This window comes from Manis pentadactyla, chromosome 3 (genome assembly GCF_030020395.1).
Source record: "Manis pentadactyla isolate mManPen7 chromosome 3, mManPen7.hap1, whole genome shotgun sequence".
Lineage (NCBI taxonomy): Eukaryota > Metazoa > Chordata > Mammalia > Pholidota > Manidae > Manis > Manis pentadactyla.
The window spans coordinates 221,706,152-221,733,984 of NC_080021.1; the positions used below are offsets into that span (position 1 = coordinate 221,706,152).

The 27,833-nt window shown below is 55.6% G+C and overlaps 1 protein-coding gene across 1 annotated transcript in view; it reads left to right on the top strand.

Moving 5' to 3' along the window:
* Nucleotides 1–27,833, top strand: part of CACNA1B (calcium voltage-gated channel subunit alpha1 B) — a 195,566-nt gene that overhangs the window by 59,241 nt on the left and 108,492 nt on the right. Inside the window, exons 7-13 of the mRNA XM_036900695.2 lie at nucleotides 6,995–7,098; nucleotides 9,319–9,434; nucleotides 9,950–10,006; nucleotides 11,095–11,184; nucleotides 19,481–19,690; nucleotides 23,498–23,610; nucleotides 25,995–26,107. Coding sequence (XP_036756590.2) covers nucleotides 6,995–7,098; nucleotides 9,319–9,434; nucleotides 9,950–10,006; nucleotides 11,095–11,184; nucleotides 19,481–19,690; nucleotides 23,498–23,610; nucleotides 25,995–26,107 — 803 coding nt within the window. The remainder of the gene's footprint in view (nucleotides 1–6,994; nucleotides 7,099–9,318; nucleotides 9,435–9,949; nucleotides 10,007–11,094; nucleotides 11,185–19,480; nucleotides 19,691–23,497; nucleotides 23,611–25,994; nucleotides 26,108–27,833) is intronic.

Below are 27,833 nucleotides of genomic sequence, written 5' to 3' on the forward strand. Positions count from 1 at the left end.
TTGGAGCGTCCCCCGCGTGGTGGAGCAGGGCAGTGTGGGGCCATCGCAGGGAGAAATGGGAATCGGCTTTTTTAAGGTGAACTTTTTATTCGAGATAATTTAGGCTCACATGCAGTTGTAAGAAATGATACAGAGAGATTCCCTGTATTATTTACCTGTTCCCTCCAGGGTACAGGGCGACAACCTGCGAACAGCGTGCGTCACAGCCAGCGCACGGACACTGACTCGGTCAGGCAAATCTTTTGCCAAAAATAAGTTGCACATATCTTTGTGGGTCTGCTTCTCTTCCAGTAAGCTGTGTGTCCATCCCTCTGCCACCGCCACACAGTCTTCATTACTACAGCTAAATAACAGATCTCGTGAGTCAGGTAGATGATTCCTCCCATTTTATTGCATTAGCAAGAATTGTATCTTTACTATGTTGTATCTTCCAATTCATGAACATATTATATCTCTCTATTTATTTAGACTATCTTTAATTTCCTTAATGATAATTTGTAGTTTTCAGCACGCAAGTTCAGCATATGTTTTGTTAGAAATACAATCTATTTTTGTATGTTGATCTTATATCCTGTGAACTTGCTGAACTCACTTATTAGTTCTAGGAGTTCTAGGAGAATTTTTTAGCCCAGAAAAAACATGTCCTCTGCAAGAGAAACAGCTTATTTCTTCTTTTCTGATATATATGCCTTTTATTTCCTTTCCTTGCTTTATTGCACGGCTAACATTTCCAGTATTGCATGAATGAGAGTGGTGAGAGCAGACACACTTTTTGTGCTCCCGATCTGAGGGTAAAAGGATTCCATTTTCACTGTTAAGTGTAGTGTCAGCTGCAAGTTTTTGTTTTTTGTGGATGCTGTTTATCAAATTGAAGCAGTTCTCCTATTCCAATTTTCCTGAGAACTTTTATCATGAATTGGTGTTGAATTTTATAAAATACTTTTTCTGCATTGATAAGATTTTGTGATTTTTTTTCTTTAGCTTATAAATATGGGGGATTACATTGACTTGTGAATATTGAACCAGCCTTATATTCCTGGAGTAAACACCAAATCATCATGGTATATAATTCTTTATATATGTTGTTTAATTTTACTTGCTAATATTTTATTAAGGATACCTATGTCTATATTCATGAGTGCTTTTTGTCTGGAATTTTCTTTTTTTGTACTGTCTTTCATTTTAGTATCAGGGTAAAGCAAACTTTATAAAATGCATTGGGAAATAATTCCTCCTCTTCTATTTTCTAGAGGAATTGTGTGTAAGTGGTGTTAATTCTCTTTAAATATTTGGTAGATTCTGCAATCTGGGTCTAGAGATTTATTTTATGGAATTTTTTTCCAAATACTTTTTTTGGGATATCATTCACATTGCATAAAATTCACCACTTTAAAGCATACAGTTAAATGGTCTTTCTATGTTCACAGGGTTGTATAACCATCACCATTTTGTAATTATGGAAGATTTTTCTCAACCAGAAAGGAAACCATGTATCCATTAGCAGTCACCCACCCCACTGCTTCATTCTGCCAGCCCCTGGCAACCACAGATACAGTTCTGTTTCTATATATTAGTCTATTCCAGACATTTCATGTAAGTAGAATCATAAAATATGTGGGCCTTTGTGTTTCTAAGGTTCACCGACATTATAGCAAGTCTCAGTATTTCCTCAGTTTTGTTATCAAATATGATTCCATTGTTCGGATATATCATATATTGTTTATATTTCATCAGTTGGACTTTGGGGTTGTTTCCACTTTTTTGCATTACTTGTACGCCTGTGTATATGGTTCCATGTGGAACATGTTTTCCCTTCTCTTAGGTCTGTACTGAGGAGGAACATTGCTGGACCGTATACAGTCACTCCCACGTTTACCCTTTGGAGGGACCACCAGGCTGGTTTCCAAAGTGGCTGCAACATTTTGCATTCCCATCAGCAATGCACAGGGGCTCCGAATTCCCCACATCCTCATCAACTCTTGTTATTGTCTGTCTTTTGAATTTTGACCATCCTAGTAAAATTAAATTAAAATTATTAATTTTAATTGTAACCCACCAACCATGAAGTGAAGTGGTATTTCATTTTGGCTTTGATTTGGATTTCCCTAGTGACTTGTGATGTTGAGCATTTTCTTTGTGCTTGTTACACCATTTATATGTCTTTGGAGAAATGTGTATTCAGATCCCTTGCCCATTTTAAAATTGGATTGTCATTTTACTGTTGCCCTGTAAGATTTCTTTATATAGCGTGGATACTAGAACCCTATCAGATATATGATTTGCAAATATTTTCTCTCATTTTATGGGTTGTCTTTTCACTTTCTTGATGGTGTCACTTGAAGTACAAATGTTTATTTTGAAGTCCAGTTTTTCTATTTTCCTTTTCACCACTTGTGCTTTTGGTCTTGTATTTAAGACCCCATTACCTAATCCAAAGCAGCGAAGATTTGCTCCTGTGTTTTCTTCCAAGAGTTTTCTAGTTTTTGCCCTTGTATTTTGGTCTGTGACCCATTTTGATTTAGTTTTTGTGTATAGTATGACGTAGGGGTCCAGCATTATTCTTTCATGGGTATCAGATTGTCCCAGCACCATCTGTTGGAAACTGCTCTCTCCCCATTGAATTGTCTTGGTACCCTTGTCTAAAAATCAACTGATCGTTAAGTGTAGGGGGTTATTTCTAGATCATATCAATTCTATTCCATTGATAAATAGGTCTATCCCTTTTTTTGGGGGGGGGAGTGTTAAAGTTATAATTTCCCTTCTCTTAGTAATTATAGTACTATTAAATTTATCTGTTTTATATTGGGTGTATTGTGGTAGTTTGTGTTTTTTGAGAAATTGGTCCGTGTTGTCAAATGTTTGTAGAGTTCTGTGTAGTATTTGCTTACTAACCTTTTGAAGTTTGCTGGGCCTTTAGTGAGAGGCCCTGTTTCATTCCTGATATTGCTAATTTGTGCCGTCTCTCATTTTCTCTCGGTCTGTATTGCTAGGGATATGTTAATTGAACTGATTTTTTTTCAAAGAACCAACTTTAAAAAGATATTGATAAAACTTATTTCAATCTTCTGGTGTCATCATCTAGCAGTTCAAGTGGGTCATGTAACCCTTGCCTTTACGTCTCTCTGCCCTCCCCGTTTATAACGCAGTCATCGTGAGCACTTCCTCTACACATGTTCAGAACCACATCAGAGTGTGTTACAGTTTTGCTTTCACCGTCAGACATAATTTAGAAAACTCAAAAGGGCAAAAAAGTCTATTTACCCCTATTTTTAGTCTTTCATTCTTTCCTCCTTCCTCATGGTCAACAATTCCTTTTTTCATCATTTCCTTTCTGTTTAGAGAAATTTCATCAGCCATTATCTTAGGATAGATTTCCTGGTGACAAATTCTCCTAATTTCTCTAGTTTTTACGATGAGATTGTCTTGATTTCCCCTTCCTTCCCGAAGGATTGATGGATGCAGGTGTCTGGGTACACGGTTCTTTTCTTATAGCACCTGATAAGTAAGGTATCCTCCCTATAAGTCAGGTATCATTTATCTCTTGCCACTTTAAAATTTTTAAATTTATTTTTAGTTTTCCTAAGTTTGACTATGATATGTCTTGTGGATTTCTTTGGGTTTATGCTACTTGGTATCTCTTAGTTTCTTGAGTGTGTAGATTTATATCTCTTCCAAATTTGGGAAATTTTCATCCATTATTTCTTTGAGCACTTCTTAGCTTTCTCCTCGTTTTCCTGTACTCTGCTACTCTGTTGCCATGAACGTTATTAGATTTTTGTTATAGTCCCACAGGCTCTTGAGACTCTTCTGGATTTTTCCTGCCCTTTTTTTTTTTAAGCCTTTTCTCACTGTTTTTCAGATGGGGTAATTTCTCGTGTTCTCTTTTACTGTTCACTGATTGTTTTCTCTGTGCCCCCATTCTGTTGTTGTGTTTTTTCCAATGAGTTTAATTTGATTACTGTGGTTTTTTAGTTCTCAGCTTTCCATTTGGTTCTTTGCCTTTTGTTTGCTGATACTGTTTCTTTCTTGAGACTTTCTATCTTTTCATGTGTTTCAAGTGTGTACATAATTTCTCTTTGAAGCGTTTTTTATCATGGCTGTTTAAAAATCTTTGTCAGATACTTCTGTTGTCTCTGTTATCTCAGTGTTGGCAATCTGTGTGTCAGGCAGTCCGATCAGTTTTGTTGGCAGTACTGTATCAGTCTGTATCATCAATATCAGAACCAATAGGGTGTGTGTGTGCGCGCGCGTGTGTGTGTGCATGTGCCTCTATATATTATATACCATAACCATGTGGTGTTTATTCCAGGAATGCAAGGCTGATTCAACATTCATAAGTCAGTGTAATCTACCATATTAATAGGATAAAGAAAAAATCACAAAATCTTATCAATAAATGCAGAAAAAGTATTTTATAAAATCCAATACCCATTCATGATAAAACTCTGAAAAGCAGGAATAGGGGAACTGCCTCAGTTTGATAAATAGCATCCTCAGAAAACAAAAACACAGAACTTGCAGTTGACACTATACTTCATGATGAAAATGGTATATACACTGGTGCATGTGATCATGGAGGCTGGCAGGCCCAAGGCCCAGGAGAGCTGAGGTACGGTTTCTAGCCTGAAAGGCAGCAGACGGAGACCCAGTGTAGACAACTGTGCAGATGAAACCCGGCTGTGGTCTACCTACAGGAGGACTTCCTCTTATGTTGAGGCGGGTTGGTCTTTGAGTCGTGTTCAGGCCTTCAGATGACTGGATGAGGCCCACCGTGTCATGGAGAGCCGTCTGCTTTCCCCTACCAATTGAACGTTACTCTCATCCAGAACACCCTCACGGAGGCACCCAGAATAACATTTGACTAAATATCTAGGTGCCTCATGTCCCAGTGAGGTCAACACATAAAATTAACCAGTACAGCGTGTGTTGATTGTCTTCTTCATTTGGTTTGTGTTCTTCCTGGTTCTTGGTGTGGTAAATGAGCTTCCGGAAAACTGCACATTTCTGGTGTTACATCATGAGACCCTGATTAATCTAAACCTTCTGTCTTAGCTGGCTTCCTCTGACTGTTCTGCCGGGGCAGGGCTGCTGCCTCCTCACTGCATGGTGGGAGCCCAAGGCTAATTTCCCTACTTGGCCTCTGTCGACACACTGTAGGGGCTTCTCCTTACTGCCAGGCAGGGAGGTGGTTCTGGCTCCTAGGACGCCCCTGGGCTGACCCCCCTGGTTGGGAGGGTCTGGCATGCCTTGCTCCTGTGCTCCACACGGTCTCTGCATGCCACGTGGTGGGTGTGTGCAGCGCCCTCATCGCTGCGTGGGGATGAAACTCCTGACTCCCCACTAGGCTGCCCGACAGCACCTCAGTGGGAGGCAGTGGGGTCTTGCTGGCAGGGATGGGCATGGCACCATAGCCTCCCCGTTGTGCTGGCTGGAGCAGGACAGTCACTGTCTAAGAGTGTTTCTTGCTGGGCCGCCCCTCCCCTGGCCCTTGGGACAGAGAGAGGGCTGGCTTTGCTGGTGTATTTTTCTTCAGTGCCTATTGGCATTTCCAGGTTGCAGCTTCTTCAGCTCCAGTTCTGGGATCTGTGGGACAAAACAAACCAGAACGAGCAAGGGACTCACCACGAGTCCAGGTGCCAGCCAGGTTGCTTTCTTCTCTCCACTTTTCAGTCTCCTTGATCTGCTCCCCATGTGACGTCCAGTGTCGGGTCACCCTTAGTGGGACAAGCAGTGCGAGCAGTGTCCACTCCGTCTTCCCAGAAGCGGGAGACGGGTTCGTTTTGTTTTGTGTTTTACGATGAGAGTGGCTTGGCTGCTGATGGGAATCTTCACTAGAGGGGGAGCTGCAGGAGCCACGTCCTTGAGTAGCTGGGGGTGCTGAGCTTGTCACAGCGACACCTCCCTTTCCCGGGAAGGCGCAGGTTTTTGGGGTGTCCTCCAAGGAGGCATGCAGGTCAGGATTGTGGAGCTGTGATCAGGGAACGTGGACAGATGGAGTTTGAATGTCTGTTTTGGATCAGGGATCTCGGCAGCTGGTTTGCAGTCAGTGTGGGGGCTCCAGGACTTTCAGGGATCGAGCCTGCAAATCCTGCCCTGGCCCTCGGACTCTGGGGGGCAGGAGTCCCAACAGTAGCGCCTGGAGGTCAGCCGCAGCCATAGGGCAGAGCCAGGCTGTCCCCCTGCCTCTGTCCCGCCCAGCACACTGTCCCCTCACTGGTGTGCTGCCTCGGAAGAGAGGGATAAAGGGGCCAAGTGGCGGCCCACCCACAGCACGCACTCCCTCTTGGGTTGCTTCTGGCACTAGACTTGGGTGTAGAAGAGGTTCTCTGCTTCTTTCAGCCAAGTCTGCTAGGCACCCACAAACAGAAAACAGCTGGAAATTAATTGGAGTCAGAGGAACTCACCCTTTTGTGGGCTGTGCTGTAGAAATCAGAAGGTCTGGGGGAGGTGGCCCTTCTTGCAATCAGTTGTTTAGACCATGCCTGAGTGCTGGATTCTGTCAAGAGCCAGGCAGTGGTGAGAACAGTTCCCTGGAAGCTTGTGGGCTTGCTATTGGTCTGGGGGAAACATGGCACGGGGCTATTGCCTCTGAGATGCAGGCAGAGGAGCAGACGTGGGCCTGTGGGCTGCGCACAGGAGACGTGTCTGTGCAGCTGCTTCATGTCCAGCAGCCTGGGAAGGGTGGGGCAGAGTCTGGGCCCGGGGCTAGGCTCCCAGCTCCCAGGAACCTTGAGCAGTCGTCAGCTCCCTGGGCTACCTCTCAGCTGGTTAGCATTGCTGGGCAGTGGCCTGGATGGTTGAGTGTCCTTGGCTGGTCTGGGAGCCACAGCCGCAGAGAGAGCTGTTTGGGGCAGGTCAGGCAGGCCTAACCATGGTCCTCACTGGATCACTGCCCCTTGCCTGGGCCCTGGTAGGTATCTGAGGAGGGGTCAGGGCACCTCCATAGCCAGACCTGTGTGTCTTGCCCACTGCCCTGTCGTGTTTTTGCTTCCAGACAAATGATGCAGCCGGTAATACCTGGAATTGGCTCTACTTCATTCCTCTCATCATCATCGGCTCCTTTTTCATGCTCAACCTGGTGCTGGGCGTGCTCTCGGGGTAAGAGGCTCGGGTGCTGCCTGTTGCATTCTCATGGCACACAGCCGGGCATGGGCGTGCATGCTGGGGGTGGGCCTGCCTGGCCCCGGGGCTCCCTTCCATGCAGCCATTCCCAGCATCCTGGGAAAGGCCAGCCTCTGCTTTGTGCTGTCATCCTGACCTCTCCCTTGACTGTCCCCTGGCCCTGGCCTCCTTGCCACTATCCCACTCTTGGACTTTACCCTGGTCTCTGTGTGAGAGGGGCTGCCTCTGAATCGCCCCTGAGTCTATGGTGGGGTTTCTGAGCCCTCTGTTGCCACCATGGAGAGAGAACCGGGTGGCCCTGTGTCCCAGCTGCTGTGGTCACCTGGCTCTGTGCCCCAACCTGAGCCCTGGTTGCCTCTCCTTTCCAGACACCTTTTTTGCTGAGCTCTGCCAGGAGAGGAAGGGAAGGCACAGGGCTGGGTGTCCCTACCGGAGGGAGGTGCTTCCTGATCCTACACAGTGGGCACACAGTACTCTCCTGCCCTGCGTAGGGCTGGGGGCTGAGGCAGTACCATGTGTATAGGGGCGCAACCGGGGCTGGCGAAGCTGTCCTGGGAGGGCGGTGGAGGGCACTGGGCCTGTCCTCCTCCCTGACCTTGTGTGGCTCCCCTGGGAATGTGCAGGAAGGCCTGGGAGGTGGAGCGGGGAGGCCGGGAGGTGGGCTGTGTGGCCCCTTGATGATGTCTATATTGGAGGAGAATGTCTGTATTATACCATCCTGAGGATTCCTGCTCAGGCCCAGGGCTCCCGAGGCGGGCTGGCGGGAGGGCCTGGTGGGCCCAAGGGGCTGCTGTCAGATTGGCCTGGAAAAGAGCAGCCTCAGAGGAGAGTGGGGGGCCAGGCTCTGGGGTACATCCTCTCCTGGAAGGGTGTGATGTTCCCGCACATCTTTCCAAGCTTTTCCCAGGGACGAGACAAGCCCCCAGCCCAGAGGACACCTGCGGAACTCCCAGTCTGGTGGGGGATTGCTCCGTTTGAGCTGGGCTGGGGAAACCGGGGAGGCCTGAGGCTCAGAGGAGGGCCCCCGGGGACAGGGCATGTCTGCTGAGACCCAAAGGGGGCCTGGGGGAGGAGGGAGGAGGGCCTTCAGACAGAGAAGAGCTGGGGCGAGGCCCAGAAGGGGGTGTGGTGCCTGGCCGCAGGGGTGCCCAGAGCTGGAGCCCAGAGGTCTGGCGGGGCTGGCAGGCGGCCAGGCTTGGGGGAGCCTGGGCTCTGTGCTGAGGACTGTGGCCCGGCTTTGTGCGGCTCCCCTGGGAATGTGCAGAAAGGCCTGGGACGGGGAGGGGGAGGCCGGGAGGTGGGCTGTGTGGCCCCTTGATGACTGGGGACAGAACTCTGTCTTGTCAGCCCTGTTCCCTCCTGTAAGCGTCCTGGTGTCTGGGCTGGGCTATAAGGGCTGATTCCCTAATTAGCCCCAGCTGAGCCCCAGCAGGGCCCCCCCCCGCCCCCCAAGGTTGTCTTCCAGCCTTGGGGAGGCTTAGAGGTGGTCAGGGCCACTGAAGCTGGGGTCAGCCCACTGCTGAGGGTGGCTGCTCTGCAGCAGGCCTGGGCCGTTGCAGGAAGTTTCTGCTGGTGGCTTTGGACTGGCAGGCAGATTGTCCCACCTACTACAGGGGGCAGGCCTGGACGGCCCGCACACGGCCCTGGGAGGGATGGGAGGGCTTGGCGGGCGCCATCTCCTCTTAGTGCCAGAGCTATAGCAGCTCTGGCCCTGTGGGCACTGGCCACGGGCTGGGGTCAGGCCTGGTCAGAGCCAAGCTCTCCTTGCCATGGCTGTGTGCCAGGCCTCAGGCCTGCTCTGACCTGGCCCCTGCTTCCCCCATCCTGACCGTCCCTGCTGCTTTCCAGCAGAGGCTCTGGGTCTGAACCAGCAGAAGAAGCAGTGAGAGTCCTCCGTGAGGGGTCCTGAGCTCCTCTTGGGGAGTGGATGGCAGGGCCTGGCCCCTGAGGGTGTGTGCTCAGGCCGGCCCTGGGCAGGGGGACGTGGAAGTGGGCCCGCCCTCCGGAGCCCCGTCTCTGGGGACTGAGGGGCACTCCCTGTGCTCTAGGGGTCCATGGGGAGGTCCTGGCCTCTGGGTGCTCAGGTCAGAAGAGGCCAGTGTGAGGGCCCCCCCGCCCTGCCTCTCCCTGGATCCCCGTGCCCCTGGGGCCCTCGGCTCACGCGAACTGCTTGGCCCTCTGGCACCGACCTTGCAGAGAGTTCGCCAAGGAGCGCGAGCGGGTGGAGAACCGCCGGGCCTTCCTGAAGCTCCGCCGGCAGCAGCAGATCGAGCGGGAGCTCAACGGCTACCTGGAGTGGATCTTCAAGGCAGGTGAGGGCCGGCGGCTCCCGGCCTGCCCCTCGTCACAGCCCTGCTGAGTGTGTCTGGCTGCCGGCTGGGTTCCCGCCCGGTGGGCAAGGCCGGTCTGGGGGAGGAGAGCAGGATGCAGACGCTGCGCAGCAGGGCCGCTTCACCCAGGCTCCGGGCACAGGCGGCCCTGGACACTGGCCTTTTCCACGGAGGGCCTGGCGTGGCCCAGCCTGTGGGCCCTCACCCAGGGCCCTGTGGGGCCTGGCAGTTCCGACTCCCCTCCCCAGCACTGGCCAGCTCTCTCTCCTCCGTGGGGAACCGGTGGTTCTTGGTGACGAACTCACTCGTGGCTGCACCTGGGCGGGCAGTTGTGGGAGGGACTGGCAGACCCTTCCCTCGGGCACTGTGTGTGGGACATGGAGGGTCTGTCTTGGCAGAAATTGCTCCGCCATGGGCCCTGCAGGCTTCCAGACGTGTGGGGGCTGGTCTGGGCTGGGGATGGGCAGGCTCCCGTCTGAGCTCTGTCTCACCCGCAGAGGAAGTCATGCTGGCCGAGGAGGACAAGAATGCCGAGGAGAAGTCCCCTCTGGATGGTAGGTGGCTGTCGTCGGCGCTCCTCACCCAGCCAGAGTGCCCTGGTGGCCCGGTGGCAACCGTGTGTGTGCACACTTGCACGTGGATGCGTCATGCGTTCCACTGAGCTGGGCGCTGCACGTCCTCACATTGACACCGGGCCGGGCCAGAGCTCCATCTGGACGAGGCCCTCCCGGCACGCTCCTGGCGAGCTGCATGCCGAGGGCCAGGGCTGAGCTGGCAGTGGGCTCACCCAGCACAGCCGTGCCTCTGGGACCTCAGCCTGGCCCGGAGGGCATGTGGAGCGGCAAGAACACGCAAGGACATTAATGGGATGTGAGTGAAAATCAGCTTATCTGTCTCAGTCACCGCGTCTCGAGGCCTCCAAAGCCACCCAGAGGGGTGGCTACCACGTTGCCCGGTGCAGATGTAGGACGTTGTCATCACTGTACAGTCCGTGCGGACAGTGTGCCTTCTGGTTTCTGGAAGCTTTAAGACTGTGGGTCTCAACCAAACCGTATCTGTCCCCAAGGCACAGATTGCCATGGAAAGGCTCCTTGCTCAACCTGGGGGTGCTGGGACAGGGTGAGGGCCAGCATAGCTGCGGCCAAGGGCAGGGCCTCCAGCAAGCCCTTGTGGCAGGAAGGCTGCCCGTTCTCCACCCCCAGTGCTCAGGACGGGGCCAGGTAGCAGGGCTGTGTCTGCCGTGTCTCAGCTGGGCCTGTGCCAGGGCTCTGAGCAGATCTGCGCTCGTCCCCCCCCCCCACCTGCCCTGATCTCTCTGGCCCCCAGCCCCGACCGTGGGCTGCTCGGGCGGCTGGCTGCAGCCCTGGCCCTGCCCCATATGGGTGTTTCCAGGTCCCCTGGCAGGTGGGCCCTCCCCACTGATATCTCAGTGGAGAGAGGTGAAAGTGGGACTTACCCTCAAAGTTCCTTGTCCCACTTGAGGTGGGGAAGGTGTCCATGGGGCCCAGGATCGCCCTGCCTCTCAGCATCGGCTTCAGGAGAGGCCTCCAGTTCCAGGGCGGGCGATCCCACCCTCTGCTGCAGGGTGGGCAGGCCGGCTGAGGGCTGGCTCATGCGGTCCCTTCCGCCTTGTTTAAAGCAGTGTTGAAGCGGGCAGCCACCAAGAAGAGCCGCAGTGACCTGATCCACGCGGAGGAGGGAGAGGACCGGTTTGCAGAGCTCAGTGCTGTCGGTGAGCCCCCGGCTGCCCCCGGCACGGGGTTGGCATGCCCCCAGCTTCCTCCTATCCCCCAGGCCTCCGCCCTCTGGGGCCACCTGCTTCCCCACTGCCCACCCCACCCAGGGAGGCTGGTCCCGGCCACTCAGTGGCAGGAAGTCCAGTGCCCTCTGGTATGGCTTAGCTGCCCTCTGGGGGCCAGGCGTGCGCCAGGCTGTGTGCACGCTGCCCGGGGTTCATTACACCCCTTCGAGCTCATTCACTCCACATGCTTCGCTGGCTGCCGGCTGCTGGCTGCCCTCACCCAAGTGGACGTAGAACCTCGGGTTGGTCCCAGGGCTGGAGACTGGAGACAGGAAAGTTCTGGCCGTCTCTGTCCCAAGCCCCTGTCTTCCACTTTCTTGAGGCCTCAGCCACACTCCCTGCTTCTCAGACGGTCAAAGGAAAATTCCAGTCCATTGATCATACAGAGCCAATGTAGCTCCTTCCTCTCAGGGTGGTCCTCAAGCACCTGGCCTTTTCCCACCAAATGCCCTGTTCCTGGGACCAGCCCTGGCCTCCCCTGCAGCCATGTGGGCAGGGGCTGGCTCTCGGCAACGACAGCCTACCACTCACGGTGCCAGGCCAGACCCAGCCCTGACTGCCTCGCTCTCTGGCAGCCCACGAGCAGGCCTCTGTCAGAGCTGCTCCCGTCCTGTCACTCCATTTATGAGACAGGACGTTGAATAAAGGTTATTAGTGTGTCCCCCTCTGTTTGTCAGCTATCACCTGTCTGTTGTCTGCATCCATCCTTTTGTGCTTTCCCCTTTTTTGTCCCCACTCAGGCCCAGCAAACCCATGTTGGTACCTTAGACTCTACCCACCTGTTTCTCCATGTTTGCCTCAGAACATGCACATGCATATAGACACACGCGTGTGTAGAGCTGTGGGGTCTCTGTATGTCAGAAACGATGTCATACAAACTTTTCTCATCAATACATTGTGGAAACCTCTCCCCACCAGCAGCCCAGGTCCAGTCCTCCAGGGAAACGGCGATGGTGTGGCATGGTGTGGACTTACTGATTCTTTTCAGCTGTTCCCCATTGATGGCCATTTGCTTTTGGGTTGTTTTTTCTTTCCACCATGGAAAGTGCTGTAAAAAAAACCTGCTGTGCACACCTGTCCTTCCTTAGCAGTGTTTCCGCTGTGGGTAGGTTCCTGGCGCAGGGCTGGGGCAGGGCCCGCACCTTCTTGGCAGCACAGGAGCACAGCTGGCCTCACCCCTGGAACCTGCAGCGACGTCCGCCAGGTTAAGGCCAGTTTGGGGATTCTAAAGGGGCACTTTGTGGGGACTGTAATTCCTGTTTCACTCACTACTAGTGGTTTTAATTTATATGTTTCTTTCCCACTTGAATTTGGATTTTGGTGACTCTTCATATATCGTGTCCATTTTTCTATTGGGTTGTTTGTGTTGGCTAATTAGTAAGAAACTGATGTATGTTATGGACCTGAATTTCATTAGTTTTTATAAATTTATCAGATGTTACATTTAACTACTTCCCTCTCTTCCTATTTTACCTAGAGTCTTTGGTCTGATTTTGTGAAATGAATTGGAGACTTAAAAAAAAAACTTTTTCTATGGCTTGGAATAATTTAAGTAACACCTAAATTACCTGTTCTTTAAAGGTGAAGTAAATGTGTAAACCCATCTAGAGGTAAGAAAGAAGAACTTGGGCCAGTTTTATAAGTTGTACTTTAATATTAGGAAATCTTCCATTTTCTTGGCTTTCTAAACTCGTTTCTATAGAGCTTTGTGTCGTGGCCTCTCATAGCTCATTTAATCTCTCCTGTGTTTGGTCATTTGTTTGTTTATTCACTCGACAGATATTTACTAAGTGTCAGTCGTGTGCCAGTAACTCTTGGAGGCACTGGGGCTGCGGCCTTGAGCAAAACAGTGAGGCGCCGTCGCTGTGCGGCCTGTGTCCCGGCAGGAGCACGGGCCAGCAGGGAGAGAATGGACAAGCACACAGCTTGTCAGGACTTGTGTGAAAAGGAACAAAGTAGGCAAGGGAGGGTCTTGGAGGCCCTGCAGTGCTGGCAGTTTAAATAGAGCAGCCGTAGGAGGCCTTGGGGAAAGGTGGCCTTTGAGTAAGGAGCCGAAGGGACCCTGGGGAAGAGAACATTCCGGACAAGTGGGAAGATCCTGAGGCAGAAAGGTGCCTGGCATATGTGGGGAGTGTCAAAGGGGCCAGTGTGGCCGGTGTGGCTGGGGGCAGCAGTAAGAGCGGAGATCTGGTTGGTGGGTGAGGGACCAGCAAGGACCTGACAGCCAGAGGGGTTTGTACAGGGAGATGTCCTCTGGCCCTGGCTGCCGGGCCGAGGAGTGAGGCAAGCACAGGAGGGGCATAAGGGCAACTGTCTGGAGGCCACTGTGAAAATCCCACAGATGGTGGCCACGGGCCCGGAAAGTGGCTGGTGTCTGGATATGTCTCAAAGACAAGCCCTCAGGATTCGCTGACCAACTGGGCTTGGGCGTGAGACACAATGAGGACAGCCCATGGGAGGCCTGGCGGGGGTGGCGAGGAGGCACCTGGGGTGGCCTGGTGTTCAGGCTGTGGGCAGACGGGGCTCGTCACCCAGGAAGGTGGGCAGACCAGGGGTAGCTCGGGCCGGCTGACTCTGGTTTGCCTTTTTCTGTTGCTGGTATGTTGAGCTTTGCTCTCTGTGTGTTTTCTTGGTTTGGATTATGTAGGGTTAATATGTACTAATCATCATTTGAAATAAGCAGATTCTAGATTTCTTCCAGTTTTCTTTTCAATTTTATTATTTTCATCTTTCATCTTTATTAAGTGTCTTTCTACTTTATTTTGATTTGTTTTATTCTTTTCTAATTTCTTAAAGTGGGTAACGTCCCTTTTTCTCTTCAATAACGAAGATGTTTGGGTCTGTTTCGCTCCGTTTGAGGCTTTGCTATGGCTCCTCCTTTCTGGGTTCAGAGAATAATTTACTCACTTTTCTCTTAGAGCCAAAGGTTATCTATGTGTCTGCTTCTTAATTTATAAGTAGTTATGGTAGTTGATCATCTTTTTTTTCCCTCCTAATTTTATTGATAAATGAAAAATGTGGCCAGTAAATCTCTACACTTAAAAGTTTTCAAAATCTATGCTGTGACTCATTAAAAAAGTTTCATTAACATGAGCGGAAAAGTGTAGGGCCTGTTTTGAGGAGTCATCAGGTCATATGTATTCCTGTTAAAGTCAAGTTTGTTGATTACAGCCTTGTTTTTCATCCACTATGTCAGTGCAGTTCTGAGAGGGGTGCTGTGAACACTCCCTCTTCATTTTACGCTTATGACGTTTCTCTTGAATTTCCTTTTTCAAAACCTCATTGCAAGAACACTTGCTGTGTGGTCCGCCTTCCTGAAATTTCATTGCACGATGACATTGGCCGTAGGCTCAGCGGGGGCAGCTCAGCAGAGCTTGTGCATCTTACGGAATTGCAGCTGCACGTCTTATTTGTTGACAAGTCCCCACGCCCCTCCCCTGGCCCTGGTGACCACCATTCCAGTGTTTGAGCTGGTGGATCTCACGATGGTCGATATGTCGTGTCAGTGCCGGGCCCTGTGAGGCTGGCCCATTGCACCGAGCATACTGTTCCCAAGGAGTGTCCCTGTTATTGCATATTGCGGAATTCCCTTCTTCTTTAAGGCTGAATAGTGTCCCACGTATGGGTGGACCACGTGTTCTTTCCTGTTCATGTGTTGGTGGACACTTAGGTTGTTCCCGTGTTTTACCTGTGGGGAATCACGCGCAGCGAGCGTGGGGAAGCAGATGCTGATTCGAAATCCTGCTCTCATTTCCTTTGGATGTGTGCCCAGAAGTGGGATTGCTGGGTCACATGGTAGTCTCATTTTTAATTTTTGAACAACACCTGGCTGCACCCTTTTCCCTTCCCACCAGCAGTGCCAGGGATTCCGATTCCTCCACATCCCTGCCAATACTCGGCCTTTGTTTTTGTGTAAACAGTCCCCCTGACAGGTGTGAGAAGGTAAAGCCCCTGGATTTTTATGTGCATTTCCTCTTGTGTTTCTAAAGGCTTTTGTTTGTGTATTTAGCCACAGTGTATTTTGGCAAGTACAGCATTCTGGTGGTTCTGCTTTCTTTTTAAACCGGGCTTTTCAGCATCACACACACCATGTTTCTGGCAGTCCCTGCACTGACTGCCCGGCCGCTGGCGCTAACCGCCATACCCTCCACTTGTCTTGCCAGTGCTGTGTCGCTTTGAGGTTGGTGCCTGTTGTCTGTGTTCTCCCTTTCGTCTTCAGCTCCTGTATCATTCTATGCATTTTAAATGTCCTAGTAAACAGTATTTAGCTGAGTTTGCTTTTTAAAAAAATGTTAACCCAGCCTGTGGTCTCTGCTTCTGAGCAGATGTGTCTGTTCAGTGTGGCGTGGAGGCCCCGGGCTGGGCTCCTCAGCCTTCCTGCTTGTCAATGCTTCGTCACTGCTGTCTCTGCTCTGCGGCCTCTGTCATCCCCTCTCCCCTTGTGACTTTTTGATCATTACTTCTCTGTTCCACAAATGGCTACTCGCTCTTCCCCGTGCTTATAATTAGAAACATACTTCCTTACTGTATTAGCGTTTTCCCTACCATCTTTACCACCAAGACGCATTGCCTCCGTAACTAGACGGCTCTGTTTCCCGCTACTCTGCCCCACTCCCAGCCCAGCAAGATGAGACCTGTGTGCTGTTTTCTCCACTCCTGGTTTGAGACTGTTGGTCGCTTTAGCTCCAGGCTGTTGTTTATTTCGTTCCAGCCCCTGTGGTTGCCCTGGGTTGAGACCCTCACTCGGCAGAACAGAGCTCAGGTTCTCTCTGCCCACGGCCCACCGCAGGCCGTCTTCCTCCACTGCTTCCCGGGTCTGTCTTCTGATTGCTCCCCACGACGGGCACGGGCAGGAGACCGACCTCCCGGGTCCCGCCCGGGCTCCCGCCAGTGGCCCCGCCCCCCGCTGTGCTCCGGTCCCTGCTGCAGATGGGGCGCCCTCTGCCTCCAGGGGACCCCTGTCACGCCCTGGACTCTGCCCCTCTGTCCCCCTCCTCTCCATCTGGATACCTTCCTCCTTGCTCTGCCCCCCTGCATTTAAGTGTTGCTGTGGTTCAGCTTCTAGGCTATTCCTCAAGATTTTCATTCCTTACTTTCATTTGCTGAATGGTTTGGGGCTGTGCCTGCATCCCTGGACTCTGTGGCTCTGCCCCCTGGGTCCCTGGCAGAGCCCAGGGACTGATGGGCAGTTGTTGGCTCAGGATGGCTTGAGCTGCGGGGCTTGGAAGGAGGGAAGGAAGCCGGGCTTGGGTTTCCACATGCCCAGCACTTGCTGGGTCTCCCGTGCTGTCCTCTACCTGTGCCAAGGGTGGCTGTGCCCCAGGCACGGGGCTTGCACATCTCCCACGAAGTCCTTCTGTCCTCTGTCATTTGTTTAAGTGGCTGGCTGAGCCCTGATGTGCCAGGTGCTGCATCGCCTCACTTTGCCTACACAGTCCTATGAGGCACAGGTTGCTCATCACCTATTTTCAAATGAGAGCTCTCCACGTGACACGGGCAAGGTCGCATGCCAGGGCAGGGACTTGCTGTTTAACACAGCTTCCCTCTGGGACCTGACGCTGGTGGGTGCAGCAGCTAAGGTGGAAGGGAGCACACGTTCCTTGTCTGCAACGGGCAGGGACAGCACTGTCCTCCTGTGCTGTCTGGGCAGCTCAGGGCCGAGCACGACATGAGCAGGCTTGTCGCAGGAGCACATGTTAAGCAGGCTTACTTCTTCTCAGTATTATTAAAGTCTGTTATCCTTCACAGGTTAATTTAATTGACTTCCCCCTAGCTTGAAGACACCATATGTTTTTCTCAACATAAGCCCTTTTATTACAGAGAATATGCTGATTAAGTTAAGCCTGGAAAATGCAGAAAGCTGAGAAGAGCTAGTCCCCTCTCCCACGGTCCCACCAAATATATAATTCTGGGTGGGATGCATTTCGCATTTGCTGTGGACACTCCAGCTCTGGCCAGCACTGGGATGAGTCCCTGTCCAGAGGCCATGCGGGCACAGGGAGCTGCTTGCTGGGAGGCTGTCCGCAGGCACCAGTGTCCTGTCTCCAGAGGCCCAGGCCCAGAGTGTCCCAAGTCTGGAATGCCCTGCGGAATGCTGGCTGGGCTGTGTGTGTTCCCTGACCAGGTGGAGCCCAGCGTTTCTGTCCTTTGTGCTGCCCTGGTTGAAAGGAAATGCCCAGCTCTCCTCCAGGGCCTGAGGGGAGGCCCCTCTTGGGTGCCCACCTGTGTCATCCCCAGGAGCGGAGTGCATGTTAGAGCGAAGTGTTATGGGCTGAGGGAGGGTATGTGGCTGTCTGCCTGTGGGCATAGGGGAGCAGGGGGAGGGCCAGGAGGCATGCGGGGCAGCACCCCGAAACCTTTTTCATGGAGGGCTGGCTTGCTGGGGACAGTCCAGTCAGCCGGGCGGCGGCGGCCATGGTATCTCCCCTGGGAAATTTGCTGTTTGTCTCTCTGGCTATACGTGTGCACAGAGCGGCTTGCGTGAGTCACTTACTCTCTTTACCCTCCATCCCAGAGGGGCCTGCATGTGTTCATAGCCGTGTGGATCTGTGAGTGTGTGTCTGAGAGTGGCCGTGGTCTGGGCGTGTGCAGCGTGAGGGGGTCTGTTTCTGGGTGAGACGTAGTGGGAGTTCTGAGCACGAGGGCTCCCTGGACGGGTCTGTGCATGGCCCCACCAAGGTGTGGGCCCCTCCTGTCTGTGCCGCTGCCCCAGGCCCTCTCCAAGGGGCGAGCGGCTGTGTCTGGCTGTGGCCTCAGCAAGGCCAGTGGAGAGGTTTTGTTGAATGAGCCAGTTCTGACTAGTTGGCAGTGGCTGGGGCCTGGAAATGGGTTGGGAGCATGTGCCCTGGCCGGGCAGCCGTGGAGCAGGGTCTCAGGGTGTGGCTCGCATGTGGCATCCAGAGTGCCAGGATCTTGCCATAAGGGCCCCATGGTCCTCTGGAGGGCTGGCTGAGGGCCGCTGTCCTCTGGACCCTCCTTCCATGACTGGGGCTGTGTGTGAAGTGTCTCCCTGCCTGACGCAGCTGCCAGAGGCCTCAGAAAGCACCAGCCCAATAGCACTTAGGGTGCCACTGAGAGTCGGGGGGTGTACACACACATGTGCAAATACATAACACACATATGCCACACCCTAACTCGGGCCTGATGTCCAAGTCCAGATGCTCAGAGCTGACTGGACTTGAGTGGTGAGAGGCAAACACATGCCCAGGCCTGTGTTCAACAGGAGAAGCTGTGCTACAAGCACAGACATGCTGCAGACGCAGCGGAGCCCCAGTGCCCATGAAGACTGCTCCTTGCTTGTCAGGTGGCGTGAGGGGTGCAGTGGAGGTAGGACACGGGGCCTGTCCTCACAGAGCTGGTCTGGGAGTCGGGCACAGGACAGTCAACAGGCCAATATGGTTGCAGGTGGCGTGAGGTCCTGATTCCTGGGGCAAGGGGGTACTGAGGGACCTGTTGTGGACAGAGGGACCTGTTGTGGACAGAGGGCCCAGAGAACAGTGCTTTGGTGGGGAGGAGGTGACACTGAAGCCCAGATGTGAAGCTGAGAAGGAGCCAGCCAAGGAGAGAGGCTGGCCGTGGGATGCACTTCACATGAGGGTCAAGGTGCGGAGTGAGGTGGAGTGTGCCCGGGCCGGAGGAGGCCGTGGGCTTGAGGAGTGCATTGGCACCCACCCCCGGGACTGTGTTTGGGCTTTGTGGGCCGTACTCTTCGCATTGCTGGGCAGGCCACCACCGACAGGTCAGGCGAGGACCTGGCTGTGTTCCTGATCAGAGAGCAGGTAGCCGTTGTTTGCTGTCCCCCAGTCAGAGGGCGGGCGGGCCAGGTGTAGCGGAACTCCCAGGCAACATGGAGGGGTTGGAATGGCCTGGAACATGAGGGCTGCACTCCTGGAAGGTCCCAGTGTGCCAGGTCCCAGCCAGGTCTCCCTCCAGAGCCCAGTGACCACAGAGACCCACCAAAGCTCCTGGTCCCCTCACTTGTGAAATGGGGTTGGGGTCAGGACCCACCGAGGGGGTGCAGGGTGATTAGCACAGGCCAACAGTGGTCCTGCCCGTGTGCCCATCATCAGAACTGGGCCAGGTGTCTTTGGAGGTGTATTTATGGGGGCAATGCCTGTCTGGGACGTGTTCTCAGGGGCGTGTCTACAGAACACATGTCAGTGGAGGGAGAGAATGTCCTGGGGTCCTCTGGTCCCTGCATGTCCTCAGTGAGCCCCTGTCCCCCCAGGATCCCCCTTCGCCCGCACCAGCCTCAAGAGCGGGAAGACGGAGAGCTCGTCCTACTTCCGCAGGAAGGAGAAGATGCTCCGCTTCTTCATCCGGCGGGTGGTGAAGGCACAGAGCTTCTACTGGGCAGTGCTGTGTGTGGTGGCCCTGAACACGCTGTGTGTGGCCGTGGTGCACCACAACCAGCCGCGGCGGCTCACCACTGCGCTGTGTACGTAGCCACGGCCGGGCCTCCCCCACCTCCTCCCAGCCCCTTCTGGCTGCAGCCTGGAAACCCTGATCCACGTCCTTCTGCCTAGGAGTGCCCTGGGCGGGACCCCTGTACTGGCCACAGTGCCCCACGGGCCTGGTCAGACCCCAGGCCCCGTGCACCTGGGTCCCAGGAAGCCCAGCCTGCCTGGGTGGACCCTCCCCTGGGGAGGAAGTTCTGGGGATGAAGAGGCACGAGCCAGGTCTGACGGACCCATGTCCCACCCTGAAAGGGCGTCAGGCCCGTGGACTGGGCCACAGCTCCTGCCCTGGACTCCTGAAGAGGAGTCCTGGCTTCCTGGGCTCCCCTGGACCCTCCTGGGCTCTTTTCTTTCTTTCTTTCTGGCTGGTCGTATCTGGTTGGGGTCATGACCAGACAGCTGGCAGTCCTGTGCCCGTGAGCCTCAGGACAAGCCTCTGGGCCCTGGCCACAGTTCCAGGTCTCCGGGCTGGCTGGGCTCCTTGTCCCTTAGGGGACTAAGGCTGACCTACCTGGACTGGCCCTTCATGCCCTAGCGCTCCGCATGCCCTTGGTCTGTGTCTGGCTATTGACAATTTATGTCCTGCGCTCAGTCCCCTGGGTTCAGCCCACTCGCCCTGCCTGGGGCTGATCCGGGCCCCCCATGGCCTTGCTCTCCCTGTGGGGGCCCCGTGTGCTTGAAGCCAGCTGGAGTGATGAGGCCTCCTCCAGAGAAGACCCATCCTGGCCCCAGTCCTCCCTGCCCCGGGTGCACCAGGCCCCACTGGACGCTGAGGCTGGACAGCTGGAGGGCTCTACACATCACTTCCAAATGTGGGTGGAGGGGGGGACTCTAGACTCATTTCCCAAATGTGTTGAAATCTACTTTGCATGATGGGAGAGGCCAAAGGAGCAACTGAAGTCCAAGCGGCCTGGGAGCCTCTCGCAGGTGGCCTGGCTCTGCTCCCCAGGGAGAGTGCAGGTGGGGGACAGTCGGGGCTTGAACCACGCACTCTGGCCCCTAATCTGTGTGTCCTGGAGCCTGGGGTTCGTGTCTCAGGACTTTGCTTGGGACTGTCCGTACCTCCCGCGAGTCCCCAAGTGTAAGTTTCTGCCCCCAGGGGCTGGTGGGGCCCAGGGCGCAGGCTTCCTCCAGACCCAGCCAGCAGGCCAGCCGCTCACTGAGGCTTTCTGGCCAGGCCGTTCCTTCCTCGGAAGAAGCTGGGTGTCCAGTTCATCTCGTGGCTACTCTTTTCCTCTTGGGGACATGCCACCTAAGTGGGGGTGGGGCAACCTGTATGGCCTGGTTGCTTCAGCAGGAGCACAGGCCTGGGAGTGCCCAGGCATTGGCCAGCCCACAGGTGTCCCTGGCCAGCAACCTTGCTGTCTTTTCTCTGGTTTCCTGGGAATTCCTGAGTTCGCAGGCATTACCCAGGGAAAAGACTGGATGGAGAGCAGAGGTGCCGGGTCTGGACACCTCTGCTCGGTGCCTGGGGCTCTGTCCTGGGCAGCTGGTCTGGTGAGGCAGAGCCGGCCATGCAGGAGGCAGAGGTCAGAGGGGTCTTTGCCAGGACCGGCTTCCTTGGGGCTCCCTGTGGGGCACTGGCCTGAGGCTGGCCGGCTGTCAAGGACCTGCCCCCGTCGCACTGCCAGGGCCCCCAAGACCAGGTGTGGCTGCTGAGGGAGGGTGGGAGCGGCCGTGTGCTCCATGCACAGCTGGCTGTTGGCCTTATCTGCCGTGAGCCACTGGCCTCACAAGACGGACCTCCTGCCTGTCCTTCTGTCCCCACGGCACAGAGGCCACTTGCAGCCTCTGCTCCGCCTTCGCCTGTGAGCTCCTGGAGGGAGGACCACTCCTCCTCCTAGGCCCTCTCACAGCGGCACCAGCAGTGCTGGCTGAATCTGTGCTTCCAGAGAGAGTAAATGAGTGCCCTTTGCTGGCCTCGGAAGGGAGGCAGAGGATGCAGCTGAGGGGGTGCAGGGTGCAGAGCCGGGGGATGCCCCTGTCGGCATGCCTTGCTCCGAAGGGGCCTCACCGAGCTCTGCTGCACCTGTTCCTCGAAGCCTCTCCCTTTGGTCCCTGGAAGCCAGGGTGTGTGGACGGCACCACCTCCCGGGTCTGGTGTGCAGCTGCAAGTCCCACCTCCCCTCTCTCCCGGGACCTGAACTCCATTTGCGGGGTGCCCAGGTGCAAGGCGGGCACCCCTAAGACCTCTGTGGAGGGGCTGTGGGCTTGGCTGGGAGTCATGGGTCTTACCAGGCTGCTGCAGCCTCCCGGGCGGGGCTGGGGGCAGGCGCAGTCCCACGCCCCGCGGCTGGCCAGTCTGTGCAGTGGTCCGCGGTGGGCCTGGCTGGGTTGGCGGGCATCACACGCCGCTTTTAGCCTCCAGCGTCTCCAGGGAGGCTGCTGTGCCTGGTCATCGCTCACCCACACCTGGCTTGGGCGCCCTGCTGGATGTGGCTGGTTGGAGGTCAGGCTTGCTTTTGAGGTTTCCATGTACTCAGGACAGCGAAGGACAGCCCCCACCTAGAGGCCCCTCTGGACTGCACAGACCATCGTGTGTCTCTGAGCATGGTGCCCGGTGGGCACTGGGGCTGGTGTCTCTGCTTCTGCAAGGCCTGGACTGAGGTAGCTCTACCCCTGGCAGCCTGGGGCCTTGCAGAGCCGCATGTGGAGGACAGCACGTGCAGGGTGCAGGGGGTGATGGGACAAGTGGCTCCCCCGGTCTGTTTTATCGGGAGGTGCTTGAGACCAGTCAGGCGTGGCCCTGGGAAGGCTGGGCTGGGGCCTGCCTGTGGCTCTCCTATACTCACAGGCCCTCCATGGGGGCTGTGCCCCGAGCTGCCCGCATCCCTGGCCCTTGCCCTTCTGGGTCAGAGGCCACAGTGCCTTCGCCCACTTACTGTACAAGATAACGAGCTGATCCCAGGTCAGCATCTGGAAGAGCATCAGGGACAGCGGCCTTGTGCCGTAGCCGGCCGTGCTCCTGCTGCCTGTGGCCCGTGGAGCTTCTCCACTGACTCTCCTTCCTTGCTCTGACCCTGCCTTCTATTGGGCTGGGTAGGGTAGTGCCTGTGTGCCTGGAATTCCAAGAGCACACCAGGCTCCAGGGTGGCCTCCCTCTGGCCCTGCGGTCCTTGGAGGTCAGCATGGCCAGTGGCAGGACTTCTGGGCCAAGGCAGGCCCTGTGGCCGCCACCAGGGCCCGGCCTGCAGGAAGGCGAAGGTGCCCACAGGAGCCGCCGCATGACCCACAGACAGAGCGTCGCTGCCTCCTGGGAGCTCGTGCTGGTGGGGCCTAGGATCACTCGGGGGGCAGAGGTGCTCTCCGGTTGGTGGGGCGAGCCTCCGACAAGTGGAGACCAAACATGGAGCTGTGGGGCCCTGGGGAGGGTGTCAGGGATGTCCTCGTGGGAACAGGTTCTGATGGAGAGGCTGGAGTCTCCACAGTGATTGGAGTGTGGGGAGGGGGCAACGCTGAAGGCAAAAGCATGGGTCAAGGCATTCCAGTGTCTCCAGGGGGCCTCCCCGGGGGTTCCTGTGGCCCCAGAACCCCTCCTGAGCGCAGTCCTGGGCGCAGCCCTCCTGCAAAGCCTGTTTCCCCATCGCGCAGGCCCAGGGCATGCCCCACCGTCCACGCTGACTGGCATCTCTCTTCCTTCCCGGTCCCAGGTGGGGGCCCAGAGCTCAGGGGTCGAGCCCAGGCCTGGAGGGCTGAGCCCTGCAAAGGCCCGGAGGTTTGTGGCCCTGCCGTCCGGGCCTGGCGGGAGGAGCGGCGAGCTGACCCCCCTCTTCTCCGGCTTCTCCTAGACTTTGCGGAGTTTGTTTTCCTGGGTCTCTTCCTCACAGAGATGTCCCTGAAGATGTATGGCCTGGGGCCCAGAAGCTACTTCCGGTCCTCCTTCAACTGCTTTGACTTCGGGGTGAGTGGCACCCCCCCCAGGGATGCAAGCTGGGGTGCACGGGGTCCTGACTCTGGAGTTGCACTCAGCCCCCTCCCAGTGTAAGCTGGGGTCTGAGGAGCAGGACCCAGGCGATGGAGGGCAGGGGGTCCTGTGTGGCTCAGAAAGGCTGCCTGTGTACGGACAGAGCATCACAGCAGACAGGGCCCGTCCTGGTCAGGGGTGCTGGCCTCAGCTGCTCCCAGCCTGTGGGGCACTCCTCCTTTCCTCCCCTGATCCTGTCTATAGAATCTCAAGGTCAGCTAAAAGCGCTGCGGCCCCTCCCTGCAGTGCAACAGTCCAGGCGTACTGCTGCCTGTGGGGGGCTCAGTTTCTCCCCAGGCAGCTCTGGCCCCTCGCAGTGTGCGCACCAGCACTCCCAGGGAGAGCTGACCGTCTGTGGTCCTGGGGGCGTGGTGCTTTGCGCCCTGCCCAGGGGCCGAGTTCTGACCCAAGTGGGCCCTGAACAAGAAGTGCAAGCTCACACCACAGGCACGACCCACATCCCTTGAGCCCCCAGTAGGCGGTGGGGCCCTGGATCGAGGGAGGTGAGGCCTCAGTTTAACGTTCCGTGCATCAGCACCCTGGCACCACGGGTGGAGCTCGGTGCCTGTGACTGCTGAGTCCTCCCACGACTCGTTACAGACAAGCAACTGGAGACGTTAGGTGATGGCCCACAGCTGCCCAGCTTCCTAGTAGGGAGTCCTGGCCCCAGGGCAGTGGTGTCACGCCACGCCGGGCTGCCCAGTCTCAGGGAAAGGAGGGATGGTGGCTGCTCCGAGGTGTGGGAGCCCGCCCTTCCCAGCCTTTGCCTTCTAAGTTATGTAGGAAGGCGGCATCCATGTGGGCAGAGGGACCCCCAGACGGGAGGGGGTTTCAGGGATACATAATCTCAGAGGTGACATCCCGTTGTCTTTGTTGCATTCTGTTTGGGAGAAGTGAGTCTGTAGGTCCAGCTGTCCTCTGGGGCAGGAGCTTGCGAGGGGTGTGCACCATGCTGTGGGAACCATCTTAGAGGCCACATCGTGACCCACTGGGAATTAACTTTGGGCATTAATGGAAATAGGAGGTGTACTTGGAGACTGACCTTAAGAGGAGAGTAAGTTTAGAAACTCCTGTGTCCAGGCCCAGGCAAACATCTGGATGCTCTGTGGTGCTGAGAGCCGTCAGGGTCGCCAAGAACAGACTTGGCGGGATGTGGGTGGGATGTTGACACCCTCCGAATGGTGTGTTTGTGTTGAAGGCAGAGGGTGCACACGTCTGCATTTGGGGTTCCTCGTCCCTGACACCACCACCAGAGCAGAATGACCACTGGTAGCCGGGGGTGGGGGATGCCTCCAGCCATGTCACAAGGCCTCTGGCACAGTCACTGTTTTCTCAGTGACTCACGAGAACATTGATGTTAAACTGAGTAGACTTAAGTTGATGCAAAATGGGTGGAAAGAATGGAAACCCTGGCTAATGTGTAGGCCAAGCACAGTAAAACGGAATTTAATTAAGGGTTTAATGCCCGATATTTGAGTTCCCTACACCAAGTGCAGAAGGTGAGTTAGAGGAAACAGGACTTAGCCACGTACACGAAGAGGATGTGGGCACCTGTGCTGTGCGCTGGGGAGCCCCATGAGGTGTGATGGCCCAGGAGGCGCTGGGTCTGGGCCCCCCGGGTGTCCTACCCTGAGGAAAGGTGGTGAGGGTCTGCCAGGCACCAGCCCTGCTGCTCTGTCCTCTGAGTCTCTCACAGCAGATAATGACCAGGATGCCCTTCGCAGAGCCCGTCTGAGGAACAGCTGGGGGCCACCAGCACGGGCAGTGCCTGGGATGACCCCGGGGGTGAAAAAAAGAGGCAGGCTCGCCGCAGTCTGTTCGTGGTGTCCTGCGGTGGCTCCTGGTCATCAGGAGAACGCAAGACTCAGGCACTGTGTGAATGTGAATACTGAGCAGTGCGGGACCCGGGAACACTGCAGAGAAGCGGGCTGTGCCCCTCTGTGAGTGCTGTCTAGTGCTCATGGCTGCCTGGGTGGTTCGTCCGGCCCCAGAGGTGTTTAGGAAGACGCTGGGGCTGCCTGGCTGCGATAAGGCCCAGGGGAGGCACTACACAAGGTGGCTTTAGGATCTGTCAGGATGACAGACCTAACCTTGCTTCCTTTCTTTGTCCTCCTGGGATGTCGGGTGGGGTGGGAGGCAGACCCTGGGACTCATGGGGCTGCAGCTCCCCAACTGCTGCCGGGACTCCATGCCAGGTGTGTACCTGGTATTGCCTCCTTTGGCCTGGCTGCAGACAGGGAAGTGGATGCTTGGGGAGGGAAGTGTGCGCACAGACATGCACACGTAAGAGTGTGTGCGGACCTGGCCTGCCCCCATTGCAGGTCATCGTGGGGAGCATCTTTGAAGTGGTCTGGGCTGCCATCAAGCCGGGAACGTCCTTCGGAATCAGCGTGCTGCGGGCACTCCGGTTGCTGAGGATCTTCAAGGTCACAAAGTATGTCGTCCCTGGTCCCTGTGGGGGCAGTCGGGGTGCAGGCAACATGTGACTTGGCGGACACCACACGCATGCCTCAGAATTCAGGCTGCGGCTCTGCACTCAGCTGCCTGGGACTCTCCAGGGCTTCGGAGTGGGTCAGACACAGAGGACTGGTATGACCAGCCTGCACCACGACCTCACCACGACCCTGTTGGGGGCCATCTCATCCCACGGTCATGCCTGGGGCCATGGTGCCAGCAGGATTTCTGGCTGGCTGGCTAACTTGCCCCCGGGGGGCCATACCACCCCCTCTCCAAACCAGCATCCATCTTCTCACCTTCAACGGGTGACCTGCTGCAGTTAGCAGAGAAACACAAGTTCACAGATGGGAGTTGCCGTTTAGTCATCCTGCCCTGAACCCGCCCTGCCTGCGAGAGGCGGGGGTCGGGGCAGTAGTGAGGGCGTGAGGGGGTGAGCGGGGGCCGTAGGGAGGGATCGACGCCGGCTGATTCTCCCCTCCCTGCTGGTGTTGTGGTGACAGGGAGAGGGGAGCTGCTACACGTGCTCCTGTCTTATAAGTGGCCAGGGCTGCTCTGTGCTATGTGGTCTTATGTGTGGCTGGTGCCCCAGTGGGACCCAAGCTGCCGTGGTCTCACCTGTCCTGAGTTTCTGAGGCTGCTGGGAGCCCAGGCGTGTCAGCCTGCAAGCACCAGTGTGGTGTCCATGCAGCGTCCCTGGCAGCCTGGATCAGTCACACAGCTGCAGGCCCTGGGCTCTAGGTCTCTTCAGTGGCCACCCAGAACCCACGGGTCTCCCCAGGGAAGGTGAAAATTCTGTTGGTCTTTTCCGGTTCCTTTTAAATGGAAGAAGCCTGAGGCCAGTTGAGGATCTGGCGGTGTAACTGCAGAAGAGTCTGGGGCGGGTGTTCGGTCCAGCTTGGCCCACGGAATGGCTGGGCATTCTGTACTGTGTGCCTCTGTTACTTCTTGCCAGGTGCTGGCTCTAGGAGGTGGCTAGGGCTGCTTTCCTCTTGCTTGGGGACATGGTGTTGTAGGGGGCCATTTTTTTCTGGAAGGCAGGTGTCCCTGACCTGGACCCCTGTCCGTGCCAGGAGAAGGCTTTTCCAGTCTTCCAGCCCATCTCCCCTTAGTCCTCACACACCTGTAGGGGAGCCCTTGGAGGGTAGTGGGCCTCCGTGCTGCTGGCACCAGGGACGTGTTAGGGCCAGTAAGGCCCAACGGCAGGGGGAGTGTGGGGAGACTGCCCCTTTCCCCCATACAAGGGTGGGAACAGCATGTGCAAAGCCACAGAAGCCCGTGGCGTGTCTCCTACAGGCTGGAGGGAAAGCCATGTTCTCTGGGCTCTGCTGGGCGACACCCCTCCAGGGATGGGGGTGGGAGGGGACCAGTCACCCAGGCAGCTGCCGGTGGAGCTGTCAGTCATCGGACCTCAGGGGACCTGGGTGCCATATGGCCCAGGGGGAAAGAGGGACAGTCTCTGACCTCTCGGAGCGTGGGACCAGTGGGTTGGGGGGCCGGCAGTACTGCACACCCACACACACCCCGGTGTCCCTGGCCTCGGGGCCAGGAGCTCCGTCCCAGGGTCACGCCCCAGCACACGCTCAGCTCGGCTGATGCTCTTTGTGTAGAGGACCTGCTCACTGTGGGTGTAGATCCGTGTCCCGGGCACCTTCCTCCAGTCGTGGGCCCCACTTCCCACACCTGTTTGGTGTGGAGGACAAAGG